This window comes from Lates calcarifer, linkage group LG1 (genome assembly GCF_001640805.2).
Source record: "Lates calcarifer isolate ASB-BC8 linkage group LG1, TLL_Latcal_v3, whole genome shotgun sequence".
Lineage (NCBI taxonomy): Eukaryota > Metazoa > Chordata > Actinopteri > Centropomidae > Lates > Lates calcarifer.
In genome coordinates this window covers 5,605,371-5,623,376 of record NC_066833.1, presented here as the reverse complement: position 1 = coordinate 5,623,376, position 18,006 = coordinate 5,605,371, and the positions used below count along the sequence as shown (strand labels likewise).

Sequence of the window (18,006 nt, the reverse complement as noted above, 5' to 3'; positions counted from 1 at the left end):
AAGACAGAATTTAGAAAGTTCTCTGAATCCAGTCAATTCTGACTGGTACCCATTATGCAATGTCTTGCTAACAATAAATGCAGTTATCCAAATGGGTCTGTCGCTACTGGTTAGAGAGGGGAGCTCAGATATTAATAGTTTGCTACTATTTAGAGTCCTGACACACATTCAGAACGCCATAGTCTGCTTTCTGTGTCTTCACTCCTGCAGTGTTTCTAGTAATCCTCTCCACAGCAGAGTGTGTGCATGTGTATGTAAGAATATGAATGTGTGCATGTTTGTTCAGGGAGAGGTTGCATTTTACACAGGAAATATGTTAACAATCTGCCTACTGTTCCGGGGTTATGGCATTGCATGATTATGTCGCAGTGAAACTGATCTTTGACCTTTTGGATATAAGATGTCACCACTTCATCATTTTATCCTATTAGACATTTGTTTTGTGAGGTCTCAATGGTCTTGACCTTTGACCTTTAACTTTATCCTTGAGTCCATGTGAACATTTGTTCTAAATTTGAAGACAATTCCCTAATAGCATTCCAGAGAATGCGTTCACAAGAACTGGACGGAAGGATGGACAAACAACCTGAACACAGCCTTAAAAGGCAGATACAAGGCCCCAGGTATCAGTTGGCAAACTGATATTTAAAAAAAAAAAAACCATTTAAAAACTGGATTGACATTTTTTTTTTCTTGTTGTTTTCCAACCAAAGTCCAGGACAAAATAATTGGTAGGGATTTCTAGTGCCACATCACCTACTTTCAAGGTGCAAGAAGAAAAGGATAGACAAGGTCAGAACTCCAGCAACACTATAGAAGAAGAACATTATTTTCAGACTTTATTTTTGCAGTATAAATAACTTTCTTGTTAGTCAAGCACCTTTCAGCTTGTGGCCATCATCAGGATAAGCCATGACAGCCACAATCTAAGATTTGTTGGTCTGAAAATAAAACTGTTTTATACTACAAGTGTTGCTGGAGTTGCTGAAGGTTTACAAGGCCCTTTCATGCCCAGAATTCCACAACAACCTGGCAGTATTTATTTAATGGCAAAATGGTGAGTTCAAAGCGTTTGCTAATAATGGTAAACAGCAACAACCAGCTTCGCAGCAAACTCTGGAGAAGAGGGAGAAGATGTTAAGAGACAACCCATGCACAGTGAAAATAATAGAGGCTCTTACCCAGTACATTGCTCTTGATGACCAGCCATTGTCAGTTGTTGATAATATAGGATTTAGACGTCTTGTCAGCATACTGGAGCCGAGGTATGAGATCTCTAGCCGACACCACATCACTGACACAGTGTTGCCAAAGCTACACGACTTTGTGAAGAGGCACATCCGCAGCCTGTTGCAAGACATTTTGGCCCTCAGCTTCACCACTGATATTTGGACAAGCAGCGTTAGCTCGGTGTCCCTCATCAGTTTAACTGCACAGCAGATTGACGAGGATTATATTCCACGAAGAGTCGTCCTGCATGCAAAACAGTTTAGGGGTTCGCACACCAGCCAAGCCATCGCAGGTGTGTTTGATGACATGCTTCAGACATGGGGGGTCCCTAAAAGTTCTGTTCATGTTGTGCTATGTGATAATGCGAAAAACATGATCAATGCCATGAGTGACGCTGGACTCCCGAGCCTGCCGTGTGTCGCACACACCCTCTACCTGGCTGTTAATGAGGGGCTTTTAGCACATAGGAGCGTGGCGGATGCTGTGGCAGTCGGACGTAAAATAGTTGGACATTCCGCCTTAGCGATATTCCTGTTTGGTTAAAAAAGATGCAGTTGAATGCTAAAATGTCAATAACAGCAATGTTTTACAGAGATGAAAATATCTGATACATGTCAGTACTCGGTGTATCGGTATAGTACTCAGATCAAAGTATCGTATCGTATCGGTTTGGAAAAAAAGTGGTATCGGAGCATCCCTAATTATGACACTTGCACCTCAAATAACTTTTATTTTAAAAGTCATCATAAGCAACTTATACAGCACTTTCACATAGAAATATTACAGTTGTCAAGTTAGTAAAGATCTCATCTCCACTTTTAACATTTCAATTGTTAAAAACATCTTCAAATGCAGTGTTATTATTTAATTTTGTAATATATATAAATTCTGTAAAGCAGCTAACAAACATGATGGTGGTTTGGCTGTGGTGTAAAGTGGAATCCACTATAGGCATCAGAGAAGGTTGCCAGTACTGTCAAATGAAAACATTAAGACTCCAGTATGAATGATTTTTTCCCCCTTTAGAACTGAACGTTTACATGGTCATTTATTTACTAATTGTACATAAAAACTATAACAGTAAATATAAATATACAAGTAATCAAAGCTTCCTTGAAGTGATAAATGTCTGCTACATACTGACACTGCAAAGCAGTTTGTTAGTAAATTGCATAATAAAACTCATCTGTAAACAGGTTAGCTTCCACGCATCTTGTACATCTGACAGCAGAAATGACTGAAAAAATTACTTTTCAAATCATTTTCATTTTAACAGTCATCATTGTGGAAATTTCAAATATTCACTCAAGTAAGACTGAGACTTAAGAGGATGTTTTCATGGCAGCTACATGTCTCTCCTCCAAAGCCAGTGCTGCCTGTCAGTTTGTTACAAGTGTACCCAAACATTTTCAACTTCAAGTAGTTTGACATTATATTATTATATTATATGCCCTCACAGTAGATGTATATTTTTGATACCTTTTTTCCTGAGGATACAATAAGAAGAAGAAAATGATTCACCACAAACAGCAAACGGTGAGACCCAATCCAGCACTCAGTTTACAACTGCTCAATGCAGTGTTAAAGCAACCCTGTGTAAATTTTGCTGAGCAACAGCATCTTCTGCAGCCACAAGTGGTAATAAGGTACGTGGATGCATTAAATTCTGTTGGGCTCCAAGTCAGAGGAGTTAGAGCGCTGGAAGCAGTGTACCCCTAGAAGCTAACAGCTTGACAGCAGTGCCCCACTCACTGAAATGAAACACGGCCAAACGTTTTATACTCCTCATGATCCCCAGGTGCTTTAGCTGTAACAAACACACCAAACTCTGTCTATATCTTGACTTTTTCCAAAGTTTCCTTGCTGGGTATCAGAGATAAATGCTGGTTTTTAATTACTTCAAAGTCTTTTTAACTGATCTATAATGAAGTATTACTGGGCCTGATTCCAGCAGCTTGAGCTGTTGACTATCTCTCAGTTACATATGTCTCACGAGAGATCGTATCCAGTCAACCCAATATAGTGCAAGAACAGACATTCAGGGTGTGGAGTGGGAATGAAAGAGGCATCATTCTCCTTATTACAGGTCAGTGGACCCAAAAAATTATTTTGAAGTTGTTATTTTATGTTAAAATAGTTACAGTCTAAGTGTTACTTTCTAGAAAACTTTAAAGGACACAAGTTTGTTTTAATGAAAATACACTGTCACGTTCCAGCAGGTTAAAAACTGCTGCTGGAGGAAGCTTTCAAGAAATTTGATATTATCATTTGTTTACAAGTAGAAGAAAATGAAAGCCCCTTTTTAAAAGTCTAATTAGGTTGCAGTTATCATATTACAGGGTTCACCTGCTCTAAATGTCATTGGTAATCAACTTTTTTTGTCTCCAAAAATGCCCATCAGACCAGCTAATCACAATTTCATGTTTTTCTAACATATTGTAAATCAACATCATGAATGAAAATAAGGCTTTATGAAACACACCACTATCAACCAGTGAAAATAAAATGTGATGACACTTAAGACACTTGAAAAATGTTTTAAATAAGCTGCAGGGATGTCAGCACACCAGAGAACATCTAGTGAGCTCCTAATGGTCTTTTCCTGCAGCACTCCTCTTCTCCAACTCATCTCTCCCTTCATTTGTCTACAGAGTGCCCTTTTTTTGTCTTCTCCATTTTCACAGATGCACCCAAAAGTCCATAAGGCTAAGAATGTGACACTTGTGCGATCAGTTATTCAACAGTCATCTTACCACCAAACCAACAACAGTCTGAGATTTAAAGACATCAGAAAAATCACAGTGTTGAGTAATTGTCAACTTTTGACCACTGCACTGTATTGTAAGGTACTGTTGGCTTTGCGGTCTTCTCTGTGCTAGTGTGTGTATATACTACACACAAATCTACAGCTTATGCCAACATCATTTTGTGGTATAAGTTGTGAGGAAGCCCAGCATGTTTTATTCACAGTTTAGGTTCAGGCCAGTGAAAATCAACATGTGCAGGTGGATGAGATCTGAAGATTTTGTTCTTAGCAGTTATTCAGACAAAATGGCATGGTTTTAAACAACACTACTGTGTGGACTGTGTTGCGTGTGGGCGTGCAGCTACTAGCGCAGGTGAGATGTATTGTCTAGTTTCAGAAATACATCCATTAGTTTTAATACTTGTCCAAAGTCAAACACTGCACAGCAGGTTATAATACTATTATCCAACTCTGAAAAAATAATGTAGCTACAGTCATTTCATCCTTTGTCACAATACTTGCTGGGTAAACAGCAGTATAACTGGCTAGTACTAGACAGGCCTTGCCAGATGACGCGGTGATGAGGCAAAGATGAGCCAGGTCTGACTTTTTGTGCTGGATGACTGCATATGGGTCACCAATATGTCAATGTACTGGTTTCATTGTAATGAATGTTAGGTCTGCTTCTATTGTTGTCAAAATGCTTTCATGCAGTTTCAATATTGATACTGGTAGTAATAGGTTGATCTTGTGCTGACATAAATTACTGGATGATCACAAGCACAGAAAAATACATTCAACCACCTAAAAGGCTTGACACTGAAACATAAAAAAAACACAGGTCTGGTCCTTAAAGTGTTATTTTTTTCACGTTGCAATGATGAAGGCTTATCTTAAGTATCTTAAGACTAGAAAAGATAACCATTAGCTGTCTAAAATGACCCAATGTTCAAAGAGTTCCTCCACTTTCTGTACATACTGTCTGGTACTTAATTGTAATGTTTCATTTTGATAGTCAACTACAACTCTGTTAAAGACCAAAATCCACCCACTTCTACAGTCTGTGTTCAGACAGAGCTTCAAGCCTACACTTCTACATACATTTCTCAGTCAGAGTGAGAGTTTCAAAGTTGTTAGATATGAATTAGAGAGTGGTGCTTAGGAAAAGGATGGGGCTAAATAAGATGCTGAGCTTTGTGTCTGTTCTGGGTACCGGCATCATGTTAGTAAACCAGATCATCAGAGAGAGGCAAACTGCTGGGGTAGCAGGCCCTGGGTGAGGCTGGGCTGAGGGCTTGTACAGGCACTGCTGGTGACACTGGATCCAGGACTTGGCGAAACAGGCAGACTGGACACTGAAGCAACTTCCCTGTCTGAACCATCATCATTGTCATCGTGATGGGACCTGTGATGATGGCTGACCATCACCCTTGAGGACAAGACAGGAAAGGGCAGCAAGGAAATGAAATAACTTACAAACTTAATTTTACTGCATAGTGTCCTCATCTATTCTAACCTACTCTAAAATCCCTTATCATAACCTACTCTAAAAACTGTGATAGGATGTTTACAACAGTGTGCGTTTTATCACACATAACCTTAGAAGGTATTTCTGTAATAAACAGTGTGAGGATGCTTCAAGTCATCCTGTAATCCTTTTCTCTTGTTGAGTAGTGTAGATTCTTTACTTAATTAACCTACTTTTTCACGTTCATGGATGGTCAATACAGTCGTTCTATACTGCATCAGTACTTGTACTGGCCAATATAATATATTTAACATTTTGTCTCTTGTAAGGGATAAAAATTCCTTTTATTTTATTTTGAAGTTGTTCTTGTGAGTGTGTGCATGTACCTGGACCTGGATGGGCTGACAAGATCCTGTCTGTGGGGTCCAAACTTGGAGATGTAGCTACACTTAGACCACTACACAGAGACAAACAGAATGATTCAGTGATTTTCTGAAAAATATTTATCATTTATTCAGACAATGTAATTTATTTCCGCAGTTCCTTACTATATGAGCAGGGTCACTGGTTCCCAAATGGACTCCTTTCTGACAGAGGGTTCTCAGCAGACTGATACCTGCACATAAGAGAGCATTTCACACACATAATCCATGAAATTCTGGCTTAACTCTCCCTACAGTTTCAGTGTTTCTTCTGCCTTTTGTGTTATTCCTTCCTTTAAATAAAGTGGGAAGAGGAGCTCCTGCGTTTTTCCTTCAGATATGACATAGAAATTGACCTCATTATGTTTGGATGAAGGACTCTGATACTGTCAGCTTCCAGGGCATTCTGGAGTATAGATGCAAGTGTTAAAGGCTCTAAAATATATTAAAATACTTTAAAACACACACACATTTGTTCCGTTCTTTGTGTTGTGAAAATCACATTTCCCACTGCAATTCTGCGAGTTCACTGTAATTTAGCCTTAATAACACAAACCACTTAACAATTACAGATGACACAGCTAGCACCCTCATAACTGTTATAAACATAGATTTGCTTCCTTTCTGTTATTTTGAACTTTAGTGGAGTCCAGAAGTAAAAGTAGATGACCAATCTTTCTTTGTTTGTTAGGTTTAAAAAAAACAAAACAAACAAACACTGCAAATCTTTATAAATTAAACCCACTGGGGTGTATCATATATTATTATTGTGTAAAAGCAGTGTATTTATCAGACAGAAATACCCTTTGTCCTGTTGTTCCAGTATCTCTGTTCCCACTGATCCAGCAGGATGGTGAGGTATCTTGGACACTCGAAGAAGCGAAGGTAGCGAGATGATGACGCTGATGGGAAAACTCGCTCAAACTCTCCCTTGCGATTCATCTCATCTTCACTCTCTGCAAGCACGCGAACATCCTCTGGAGTTAAGATGTCCAACACTGTAGAGAGGAATTCCTGACAGAGACCAAAAAAAACATATGAAGTTTGCTACTTTTGTTTTTTTATCCAATAATCAAACCACTACTAATCATCACTACCAGCTGTCCAGAGGTAGTACACAAAAGTGAGCTGTGAAAAACAGCATTTACTGTGGCTTTTTTTCTGCAAATTTCATTATTGTGCAGTTTTGCAAAATTTTTAATAATGTTTAAAAACCAAGCACAGCTTCTTTGTTGCTGTGTAATTTAAATTAAACTTTAGAACTTTTGCAACCAAATTAAATGTACCTAAACATCATCTACCTGTGATTTAGTATATACTTCCTTAACATGAATTCACTTTCTTTGATCCAATATATTTGTATGTGTTTGTATTTGTTTACCTGGTCAACATAGCGCTGTGCGAGGTAAAATGCCCGTTTAACCTTCTCATCTGCTGACAGATCTGGTTTAGTCCTCTCCCTGTTCCCACCACATAGACTACAAACAAACACAGACACAGAGACAGAAGCGTTGATTCAACAATAAAGTCATTTCTGAGGCTGTACTTTGCATTGCATAACAAAGTTGTTCCTAAATTATCACCATTTGGTTTAATTTCAGTCACACAACCTCTGTGTAGTAGGTGTGACCCCTGCCTCAGCCTCTGATGTGTAGTACCTCCTCCTTACCTGCTGGTGGAGCTCGAGGCACTGCTGCAGGGAGCGACCGCATGCTCTCTTTGAGGAATACGAAAGCCAGCCAGGTTCAGAAGATCTCTGATCATCTGACCTTTGATGGAGACATCCAGCGCTGTGTTGGAATGGAGACTAAACCAGAAACACAACAGTTACAAAATGTAGTTTGAAATCTTGTATCCGTTTTTGTGTATGTGTGTGTGTGTGTGTTTATGTTACCTGGGTGATATGTTGACTTCCAGGATCCACGGCTTGAGTTTCTCATCCAGCATGATGTCGAAGCCGAATAGCTCATGGCAGCTGTAAGGCGTCCGAACATGCATCTTCAGCAGGCTGTTAACGTATGGTTCTGACCTGGAAACCAACACACAGGACACAGACCACTTATAATTATTATTTTAGCAGTAGCAGAATCTACAGTTTTTGGAGAAAAAATTAAAATCACAACTAAAATTTCACCCTGACAAACATTATTACAAAAAATTAAAAAGAGCTCTGAAAACAATCACCCTTGCAGTTGTGGTCTACCTTGTGTGACCACCTCCTGCATCCCATCCCCCACCGAAACTTACGCAATGATGGTCTTGATCACAATGTCTTTAATCTTCTCCCATATCAAAGTGGTGTTGATTCCCTTGGAACCGAGATATTGCCACAAGGCCTTCAAAGCCCTGAAAACACACAAAGACACAATTTGTTGGAGCTATGGAACCCACATGCAGAGAATATATACAGCATGTTAGTTGCAAAGACATGGTGCAGATTTGAGTTGCACTCCTTATGGGAGAACCTGTTTTGTAAACAGAATTACAGTTGTTGGTTTACTTAAACTCTTTGGAATGAGCTAAATAAACAAAATCCAAAAATGGTTAATGAATTCCTTCCTCCTCCTTTCCCTCCAAGTGCTATCTCTTTTCATCAAGCATTCAGTCAGGCTGTGCCCAAAGTCCTCCCTTGTCCCCTGCTTTCATTTCTTCCAATACCCCCCTTCCCTCCCTCCATTCCTCTTCAATTCAAATACTTTTCTTCTTTTTTCTTTCGGTTACCATTTGTGTCCCTGGCAAGCCTTGTCATCGCTGTTAGACTGGTACTCAGAGTTTTTCTTGTTGACACTGTAATTGGTCAGGTGCATGAACTTGTTACTCAGAGTCTTCATGGAAGACGAATACCTTAAGGGGGGGAAAGAAAACAAGAGTTGTTACCTTAATTTAGATCATTTACATTCCATCTTAATCTATTTGGACAACTGTGGTGAAAACTGACTTGCAGCTGGCAAATCGAACCAATCCGTCAGTGAAGATGTAAATTCTGGAGTGGATCGTAGGATGTCACATAGACGTAGATCCTCAAGTCAAACTTGTTTCCACTGATGAGGTAGGGCTTGTGAAGGTACCTGCAACCAGAATAATACAGTTTTAACCCAATGACTAATGAGTGATTCGGTGTCATGTTCTAGAAAAATGGTTTCTGGGCCACTACGTTCCAAAGCAGCAGTGGTCTAACCTGGACTACTTACTTTTGGACCAGTAGTGGTCTCTTCCGGGGCATCTGGCTCCATTTGTGGATGACCTGGATACCTATTCCTCGGGCTGATGCAGGCTATTAGAGACAACAAAAAGGCATCCTTATAGAAAAGCATAAACCAGCCCTCCTGTCAAGGCCATAATTTAACACATACTGACATTTACTTGCAGCTACAAAATCCAAAACACAAGTTCACAATTTTTTTCTCCCATGTTTTAAGACTGATTTGACAATACACATTTATTATAGTAACAAATAAAAGGGCAAAATGATTATCTAATTGTAAGACATACAGGTTTGATGATCCATTTCTGCCTGGAGCCACCATCCTCCCATGCCTTGCGGAGCAGCTTGATGTCCTGAGGTAAGACAAAGGTCCGGGGGAAAAAGCTGAACTCTTGTTTCCCAAAGCGAACCTGCATCTTGGACAGGTTCCTCCACAACCGGTCCTTCCTGCCAATCTGAAACGTTCCTGGGAAGTGGTTCAGCTAGAACAAAAGGAACAAAAAAACCACCTGAGTTAAATGTAATTCAGAAGATCTAAAAAGATGATTTGATAATTTCACCTCTGTTAAAGTTAAGGCTTCCTGAGAGCACAAGCTGGGATGATTTGTGTGTCTACAGTTTCTCACCTTCTGGTGCTCTCCAAGGGCCTTGAAGCCAGGAGACTTCATATGGTGTCCCCAGCAGCCCAGCCAGTCATGGCTTTCTATATGAAAAACAAAGCCACGAACAGATTTTGATTATCCAGGACAATCATCAAAGTTAGCGCATGCATGTTCATTTCCATGTCAATGTTGTAAATGACAACACTGGTATTTTTGAATGTGGGCTTTATTTTCCAATGTTTTAGGTGTAAATGATTTATACAAACAGAAATATTTGGAATCTGTGCAATGTTGAACACAGACAGTATACCAACTGACAAAGTTTGTTTGTGTTCTTGTGTGACTTTCAGTGGTGGAAGATACTTTACATAAGTAAAAGTACTGCACAATAACACAAAAAAGTAACCAATCAAGGAAGCAGTATTCGTGTAACTCCTGTGTTCTGTTCAGGAAAAATTGTCAGGAGTCCAGTAGAAATATATAGTAATGTTTCTGCTTTGAAAAAAAATCTTACTCTTCAATAAAAGGTCTGTCTCTGTAGGAATATTATCCATAATGTTTCCAGAGGCTTGTATCCATACAGACTGTTTACCTGAGTTTGATGTTTGGCAGATACAACATTTAAGTCATGGTCACCCCATGTATAATAAAAGTTTACAAAAAATATTAAATTAATCTTAGCAGCATCTGTCACTCACACAACAACTTACTCTTGGTGACTCTGAAGTGTGACCTGGCGATGGTGTGTTTGACCACATTGGGAGTGACAGTGCTCATCTTCCATTTTAACAGTCGTCTTTGTTCTGCAGGCAGCAGCTCCACTGCAGAGAATACAACATAAGAGTTGTAAGTATTTTATTAGCATATTTTTCTACCAATAATAATCACAGACAATAGGCATAATGTAAATATTGAAACAGTTTGATGCATTTTAACACTTTCTGGAAAGATGTAGTAGTATAACTTTGATGGAACTATTAAGTACAGTAATAAAATTATCACATTTTTTAAAGCGACTTAAATATAAAACATGATAAACACACAAACTATGAACTTTTGTTGTTTGCCAAAAAAGAAAGAGGACACAGCATTGACCAATAAATGTGCAGCAGCAAACTAAGGCCACAGTTTTCAGTCAAACAACCTCATCACAACACTGGGGAAGATTTGTCTCACTTTCATTAAATCATTTGTTTACACCAGGAGCTGTTTAGTGATTTTTGCCAAACAACTACTCTGGGAACAGACATTCCTTCATTCTGGTTTTCAGTCCCACAATAAACCTGTCAAACTCCTGGAGAGCGTAGGTTTAGGGATCACAAAAAGATTCTGACGGTCTTCTCAAGCTCATTAACCTCTAACATGCAACGTAAAAATGTATTTCTCTTGACCAGCTGACAGGTGTTTAAGGACTATGTCTCTTTGATCACAATAAGCTGAAAATGTGCCCTACGTTTTTGAGCCTTGGTTAACTTTGCCTGCAGTTACAACTCCAACAAATATGCATGTCCTGACCTTTTTCACTGGCAGTGCTGAAGTAGAGTGTTGGAGGGTTGAGGGGGAACAAACTAGGAACCAGTGCTGGCCGCTCTTCTCGATCATCTTCTGCCCCCAATAACATAGGCTCCTCCACACTAAGAGAAAAAGAGAAAGGAAGACATGGAGAGAAAGGAGTAAACAAAATATGGATGATTGGTAGACATCTGCGTCCACATCATTATGGTACTGTACACTGCAGTTCATTTCAAAGGGAGAGGACTGTATGCAATGGATAATCAGATCAAGAACATTCCTCAAACAATTTACTATTACCAATAACAAAGTCTGTCTATATCACATAATAAAGTGCCTTTGTGTTGACTTTCTGACTCTCTATAATTATCAGGTATTGTGTGCTTCCATCTTTATCAAATATGTCAAGCAACATCAACTGAGAGACAAGGAGCATCAAGAAGTTAATAGAAATGCCCACAGAATGAAGAACAAAGTCTATAAACAGCAATTTCACCAAAAAAATTTAAAAAATTAAATTCTGGGTCAAACTTCAATTCTATCTTTCCAGTTGTCCTTTCAGCACCGCAGCTCTGCTTAGCTTGTCACTATTAAAGTAAACTCAAGTCTCACAACAAGATTAAAATGTAATGTGGCTCAAGTTTCCTTCCCTGACTTGTAAATAACGGAAGCTGACATCCAGTCACTGGTTTGTAACACAAGTCGTACATGGACTGAATGTAACTATGCTCTAGTAATGTGATGCCTGTCTGAATTTGGGGTCAGAGACATCACACAGAGAGCACAAGTACATTTTGACACTGCAAGTTGAGACAAACAGTGACCTTAACATTAACAGGAGTACATTAATCGCCGTATTTCATGTCAGAAAATAGTCTTCAAAGCTCAAAAAAATAACACCTATGCTGTAGGAAGATGACAGCCAGTTGTATATGTGACTGTACTTTTATGAAGCTGTTAGCTAATCAGTCCTACATACAGAGAATCCAGAGCAAACACAACATATCATTGACCCATCTGAAGAAAAGAAAATAATACAAAAAAATATAATAAAGAATAAACTCACTCACATGACAGTCATATAGGAAGGAGATGGCTAAAAGAATGGATGAATGAACAAGGGATGATATTATCCTGCCTCCAGATCTTTTCTCTTAAATAAAATCCTTCCACCACCGACAGGTATACATTGGCATTACAGCTGGAACAGGCCAACTTAACATAAAACTATACATACAGGGACTACAGCTTTCAGGAAGAGGTGGTGGTGGTGGGGGGAGGTGCATGTAAATGAACACATAAACAAATCAGCAGGATGGGGTAAAAACAACAAAAAAAGAAAAAAGAAAAAAAAGAAGGGTCAATAGCGGTCCCTATCCAGGCTATTTTAGCAGAGAATCAGCTCCGAGTCTTTGGTAGGGAATTCTACTGTTGAGGCCATTGCAGCAGAGAACAATATGACACACAATGCAGCAGACCTTTCCACCATGCTCTGCTGCATTCAGGCTCTTTTAACAATGCACAGTGTGAGAGAATGAAAGAGACACAGAGAGAGTCCACAGGATTTGATGGATGTATATTTTCATGCTATTTTTGGAGATCACTTAGAAAGCAGGCTTCAATGTTGGGTGGTCCAAGGAAAAGACATTTTGAACTGTAGTATATTGTATATGGTAATCGCTGAAGTTGAGGGAAAAAAAAAAATTTGTCTTTTTAGGCTGATAAATGGGTTAACAAGTATACTATATGAGGAGTATACAGGAAGAAAACTGCTGTTTCTTTAATTATCAATTAACTTTATTCTATCTGACCACCCATGACTTACATAGCCATAGTGAAACCACATGAGGTCTTGAAAGATACTTATAGAAAAACCTCATAAATTTGTAGTGAAAGCTGGTTGATTTACAGCAACGGTGATTATGTTTCATGAGAAGCACAAGAGGAAGAAAAATAGGACTGAACATACAATAATATACTCTCAGAGTGTGAATTTACATATCTGTAGAAATCGAAAGCTCTGTGAGACAAAATAGATGAGTGTCAATAAGTAATTCAGTTGCGTGCATGTGTGTGTGTGTGTGTGTGTGGTTATACAATATGTCTCACCCAGAGAGGAGAGCAATGGATGCTGTGGATGAAGTGCCATTGATGGACGAACAGTCTGAATCATCTGAAGACAACAGAGAACAACTAAAATCAACTGTTTACTCCATTTACAATGGTGATTACCAGCTGACTAAGGCAGCTTGGGTATGATAATGTACTCAGAGTATATACTGTGAATACTGAATGAGTGTTTGTGTTACCATCATCACTACAGGCATTTTCCAGCTCATCAGGCAGCTCCTCTTCACATCCATCCACCTGCATAACACACTCTGGCCTGGAAACAATAAATTACAGGTGAAATACTCAGAATGAGCATGTTAAGGGAACAGTAAACAGAAGTGAATCTATCAATTTCTCACCCAGACAGCTGAGTCTCTCCAATCAGACACTCCTCTGTTGGCAAAGGTGAGGAGGAAGTAGGGGATGGAGATGAAGATGAAGCAGAGGCAGGCTGACCCTGCTTGGTTAGGTGGATAGCAGAGATCTGAGTGGTCACAGAACCCACCAAGGCTCCTGCAGGACAAGAGGCTACATCTGTAAGAGAAAGACCAGTCATACATCCAAGCCATGAACTCCACATTTTTGTAACAGTATAAATTGCAGCTCACATGTTGGCTTCATCCTTTAGATTTGCTCTTCTATAACAAAAAAATGTCTGACCATGCCAAACTGTTGTATTGCGTTTGTAGCAGCTAATGCTAAAATATTTATAATCAACCCAGTACCATTCCCACAAATCTATAGTTAGATGTGCAGGCCTTCATATCTCAGAGATGGATGTTCATGTCCTTGGGAGAATAACAGCCTTCATAAGCTTTAGTAGTTTTTTAAAGCAATTATCACTTTGTCCTCTGATCAAACACTGAACTGACAGTATTATTAGTAATATTTATACAAATACAGAATAGCACCTTATTCATGACTATTTCTGTACAATTTGCCTTACAATATCTGTGGGTCTTGACTCCCAACTGCAGAATCAGACAATTATTCTCTCTCCCTTAGTTTCCTTTTACAAGTAATGTGCATATTAAGTAAACCAATAATTCTGATTACCTGGGATGACATCCTGCGGTGTAGGCCGCTGCTCCTGAGTGGCACTGGCACTGGCACTGAGCACAGTTGGCACGGGGCCCTTTGGAATGGGACTGACCTCTGGAGGATTGATTCTTCTGCATGTGGACAGGGTGCTTCCTGGTGGATATTGATTTTCTGGAGCCTGCTTGTTTACATGTTGTGATGCTATTGTTTGGGGCTTGCTGTTTGTAGTTTCTGCCAAAACTGCTGGAGGACCACCTCTTACTTGCAAAGGACTGTTTAAATCAGCTATTAGTGTGCAACTGTTTTGTGTCAGAGTGCGTTTTGTTGCCGGTTTAGCTGAGTGGCACCTCCTTGTAGTTGTTTCTCCTGCTGTGCTTCTTATTTCTACTTTTGTGCTATCAAGGCTTGAAGCATCCTTTCCCAATTCTGCCCCCTGATGTTCACAAAGAGTAAGGCAGAGAGGAGGCACTGATGGCAAAGAGGAACAGTCAGCAGCCTCAGGCTGGGAAAACAAGACAAGGAAAAGTCAGGTGTGTGTGTGTGTGTGTGTGTGTGTGTGTGTGTGTGTGTGTGTGTGTGTGTGTGGTGTGTGTGGTGGTGGTGGGGGGGGGGGGGGAGTAAGTGGACTTTCATAAAGCTCACCTAATTTACATGATTCTGTAAACAACAACATAAGCGACAATTTCAGTGACTGGTCCACCTAAACTTTGAGGATGTGGCTTCCACACAGGGGAAACATCAATACTCACCATCAACTTGTTAGTTTGCTGCAAAGTGGACTGTCCTTTGATGCACAGATCTTGATGACAAACTGACAAAAGAGGCTCCAATCCCAATGGTGCATCACCTCCGGCCGCCTGGCGTCTGCTCATTGCTGAACCATTTCCAAGTTGAGCAGTTTGGAGTGATGTACATTTCTGCATGGTACCCATCGACAGAACATTAAACCCAACCTGGCATTCTTTCTTGGGTATGGAGGAAGGGGCATTAGTCTCTGTGAGGCTGCTGCCAGCCTGCTTCAGTCCTGTTGCCAGTACCTGGTTTGGGATTTGAATCCTATTAAGCTGTTGTGGCAGGTTTAGAGACCCGTCTGGCACAGCGGTGAATTGGCTCTGGGTGTTAGTTTTATGTCCATCCCCAGTTGTCTGCCTCAAGGGGGAGGCAGAAGAGGAAACCTTAGAGGAGAGGGGTCTGGCTTGGTCCTTTCGCCTGGATGGCTCCAGTGAAGTCTGATTTAAAGGCACCTTAGTGGCAGCAATGGCCTTGGCATGTCTAGTGACAGAGGTTGTAGGGGTGGGACTGTCAGCATTAGAGCAGCCCCGTAGCTTTCCCCCACCCCATGGGGAAGACTGGTTGGTGGGCATGGCAAAGCCCAACAAAGATGTGGTTATTTCTGAAGGGCTGTGTTAAGGGGCCAAGGTCTTGAGTGGAGACTGACAGGCAGGATAGGACTAAACAGTCAAGACAATATCAAAGAAGCCTGAGATGGAGGAAGGTCACTTCCCTAAAAGACCCCTCCTTGTTGCTCCCTACTCTGTGAGTGGTTCTTCGGTAGGAATGACTTTTGAAATGTCAGCTCCAGCTGAATGGGGTTGTAAATTTTCTGTTGGTCACTGTAGTTGGACTACAAGTTCTTGAAAAATCCTGACCAACAGCACTCATAACTTCCACCACAGGTGCAGTGATGGCAGTACAACACTGGGGCCTACTACCTGTGCAAAAGAACACAGTTAACTCTTGGCAGCGATGCAGGGTTATAAGCCCTCACAGGAGGCTCAGACAGGCAGGCACATAGGGTTTTCTTCCTGAGGCAAAGTGGTTCCCACTCTAACAGTCACACTCAGAGTTTGATGTAAGGCAGAGGCTGGGTCTCACAGTCTTGATGTTATTAGCTGACACAGACTGAGCCAGAAGCGGTTTCTTCTTAACTACTTTGGGGCTGAAATGTCAGTCTTAGCCAGCATAACACTGCATACTTGGCTCACACTAAGGTAACAGGCCGTGGAGGAGAAGATAGAGTCCACTGAGTCCTCATATCATCCTCAGTTGCTTCCCAGGAGGCAATAAACTGCCAGCTTTCAGTGCTGGGAATAAAGAGAGAATCCATGTCAGTCTGAGAGAATACAGCTTTTATCATGACAAATCATCAGAATAGTAACCACATCATGATACTCTCTTGTATGGAAAGAGAGTCACAAAAAACCGTTCATCTGGTATCTCTTCACCAGCTGTTGAAAACATATTTTTCAAGGTATTATTGTTTGGGAGATAGAAGACAGTGATCTATTTAAATAAAGAGGAATTCCACCATCACTACTGTAACAAGTCAATATATTAACAAAAAGACAGCAGTCAAAACATCAATCAAACGCTGAACAAACATGAGCAACATTTTGGCTCGCTAAAGGCATTTAATGTCTCTTTTCTACAGTAGCAGTTAAGTTATACTATACTGAACAGGTTGACGTTTAATTATGTCAGTTCGCTAAGTGAGTATAGTGATTTAGCAGGCCTGTGTTACTTATGAAAAATACTGTATTTACAGATGTTGCCAGTAGTTTCCCAATTTTTTTTAACTACGTGTTTTTCTTTTCGGTGCTGTCAATGTATCGGGGCGGACCGGGGAGCTAGTCTCACGTGTGTGCACATGCCGCTTCACGCTTAGCTCTGGCTAACTAACTAACAAGTCTGTTGTAATATCTAAAACAAAAACGTTAGCTTCGGTAAGGCTGACTTTCAGACTAACGTATTCCCGAGAACAATGTGCGGTTAGTTAGTTAGCGTTTACCCGAGGCTAGCTTGTATGCGTTTCTGTTTACCACTGTACCGTCCAAACTGCATTAGCTTAGCAACAGCGACCAACACCAACTGTCACCGGATGTTTTAAAGACCGCCCGGTAGACAAGGAGTGTCAATAATGAAACACAGCCTTGCTATCAGTTTATAAATAAATATATTCATACCTACTTTGTTTCCGTAATGTCCCTATCATATTGTTTCGTTGGTTTGGCGAGCAGCTACTCACTAGACTTTCTCACATTGCAGTAGGCTAGCTGAAAAGTCCGAGTGACACATCATGGCCGAAGATCGTTTATTGAGATTGCAGCCGATGTCCCGCCTCTCTTTAGGGTGGGAGTTTCTGAGTCAGAGCTCCCCCCACTGGTAAAGAGCTGTCACTACATCAGCATTTAGCAGTGATGAGTATTAAATATTTTCTAGACGCAGAAGAAGAATGCGAATATCTTATTTTTGCGGTAAATGACCTTGGAAAACACGTAGTCCAGACTGTAAAACATTTTTTTCTGTTACTTATTTCTTTCTAATCTTTTGGGATACATGCAATTGCTAATAAATGCAACATATTTTTAGTTGGCAGATGCTGACAGAGGTATTACTCCAACATGCTCAATATTTTGTGGAAATTCATGTTAATGTGAGTATCTCTGAACATTTGGTTCTCATTTGGTTTTTCCATCTAAATTGTCTCAAAAGCTTGACAGAGGAAAATCTCTAAAAAGAGAAAAAAAGCATTTTTTAAATGCATGGCACTTTCTTGTCTTCACTTCTTCAGCACAATGACTGTATAAACAAAACTGCAAGGGATCTATAGTGCCTCAAGAAGTGCTTTTATACACTAAAACTGATTAAATCTGTTACATTTTATTTTA

At 40.1% G+C, this 18,006-nt stretch overlaps 1 protein-coding gene across 1 annotated transcript; it reads right to left on the bottom strand.

The window, feature by feature from the left end:
- Positions 1-1,931: 1,931 nt before the first annotated feature.
- On the bottom strand, positions 1,932-17,437 carry ttll4 (tubulin tyrosine ligase-like family, member 4). The gene is given in 22 exon segments (XM_051068007.1): positions 1,932-5,405; positions 5,831-5,901; positions 5,993-6,060; positions 6,670-6,880; positions 7,248-7,344; positions 7,536-7,673; positions 7,761-7,895; positions 8,114-8,212; positions 8,588-8,710; positions 8,805-8,851; positions 8,853-8,934; positions 9,058-9,140; positions 9,359-9,553; positions 9,698-9,774; positions 10,384-10,494; positions 11,189-11,307; positions 13,295-13,358; positions 13,495-13,571; positions 13,657-13,831; positions 14,354-14,840; positions 15,088-16,422; positions 17,302-17,437. Coding segments are annotated over 21 exon segments (3,264 nt in total). The 5' UTR covers positions 15,703-16,422; positions 17,302-17,437; the 3' UTR covers positions 1,932-5,215.
- Between the last annotated feature and the right edge of the window lie 569 nt (positions 17,438-18,006).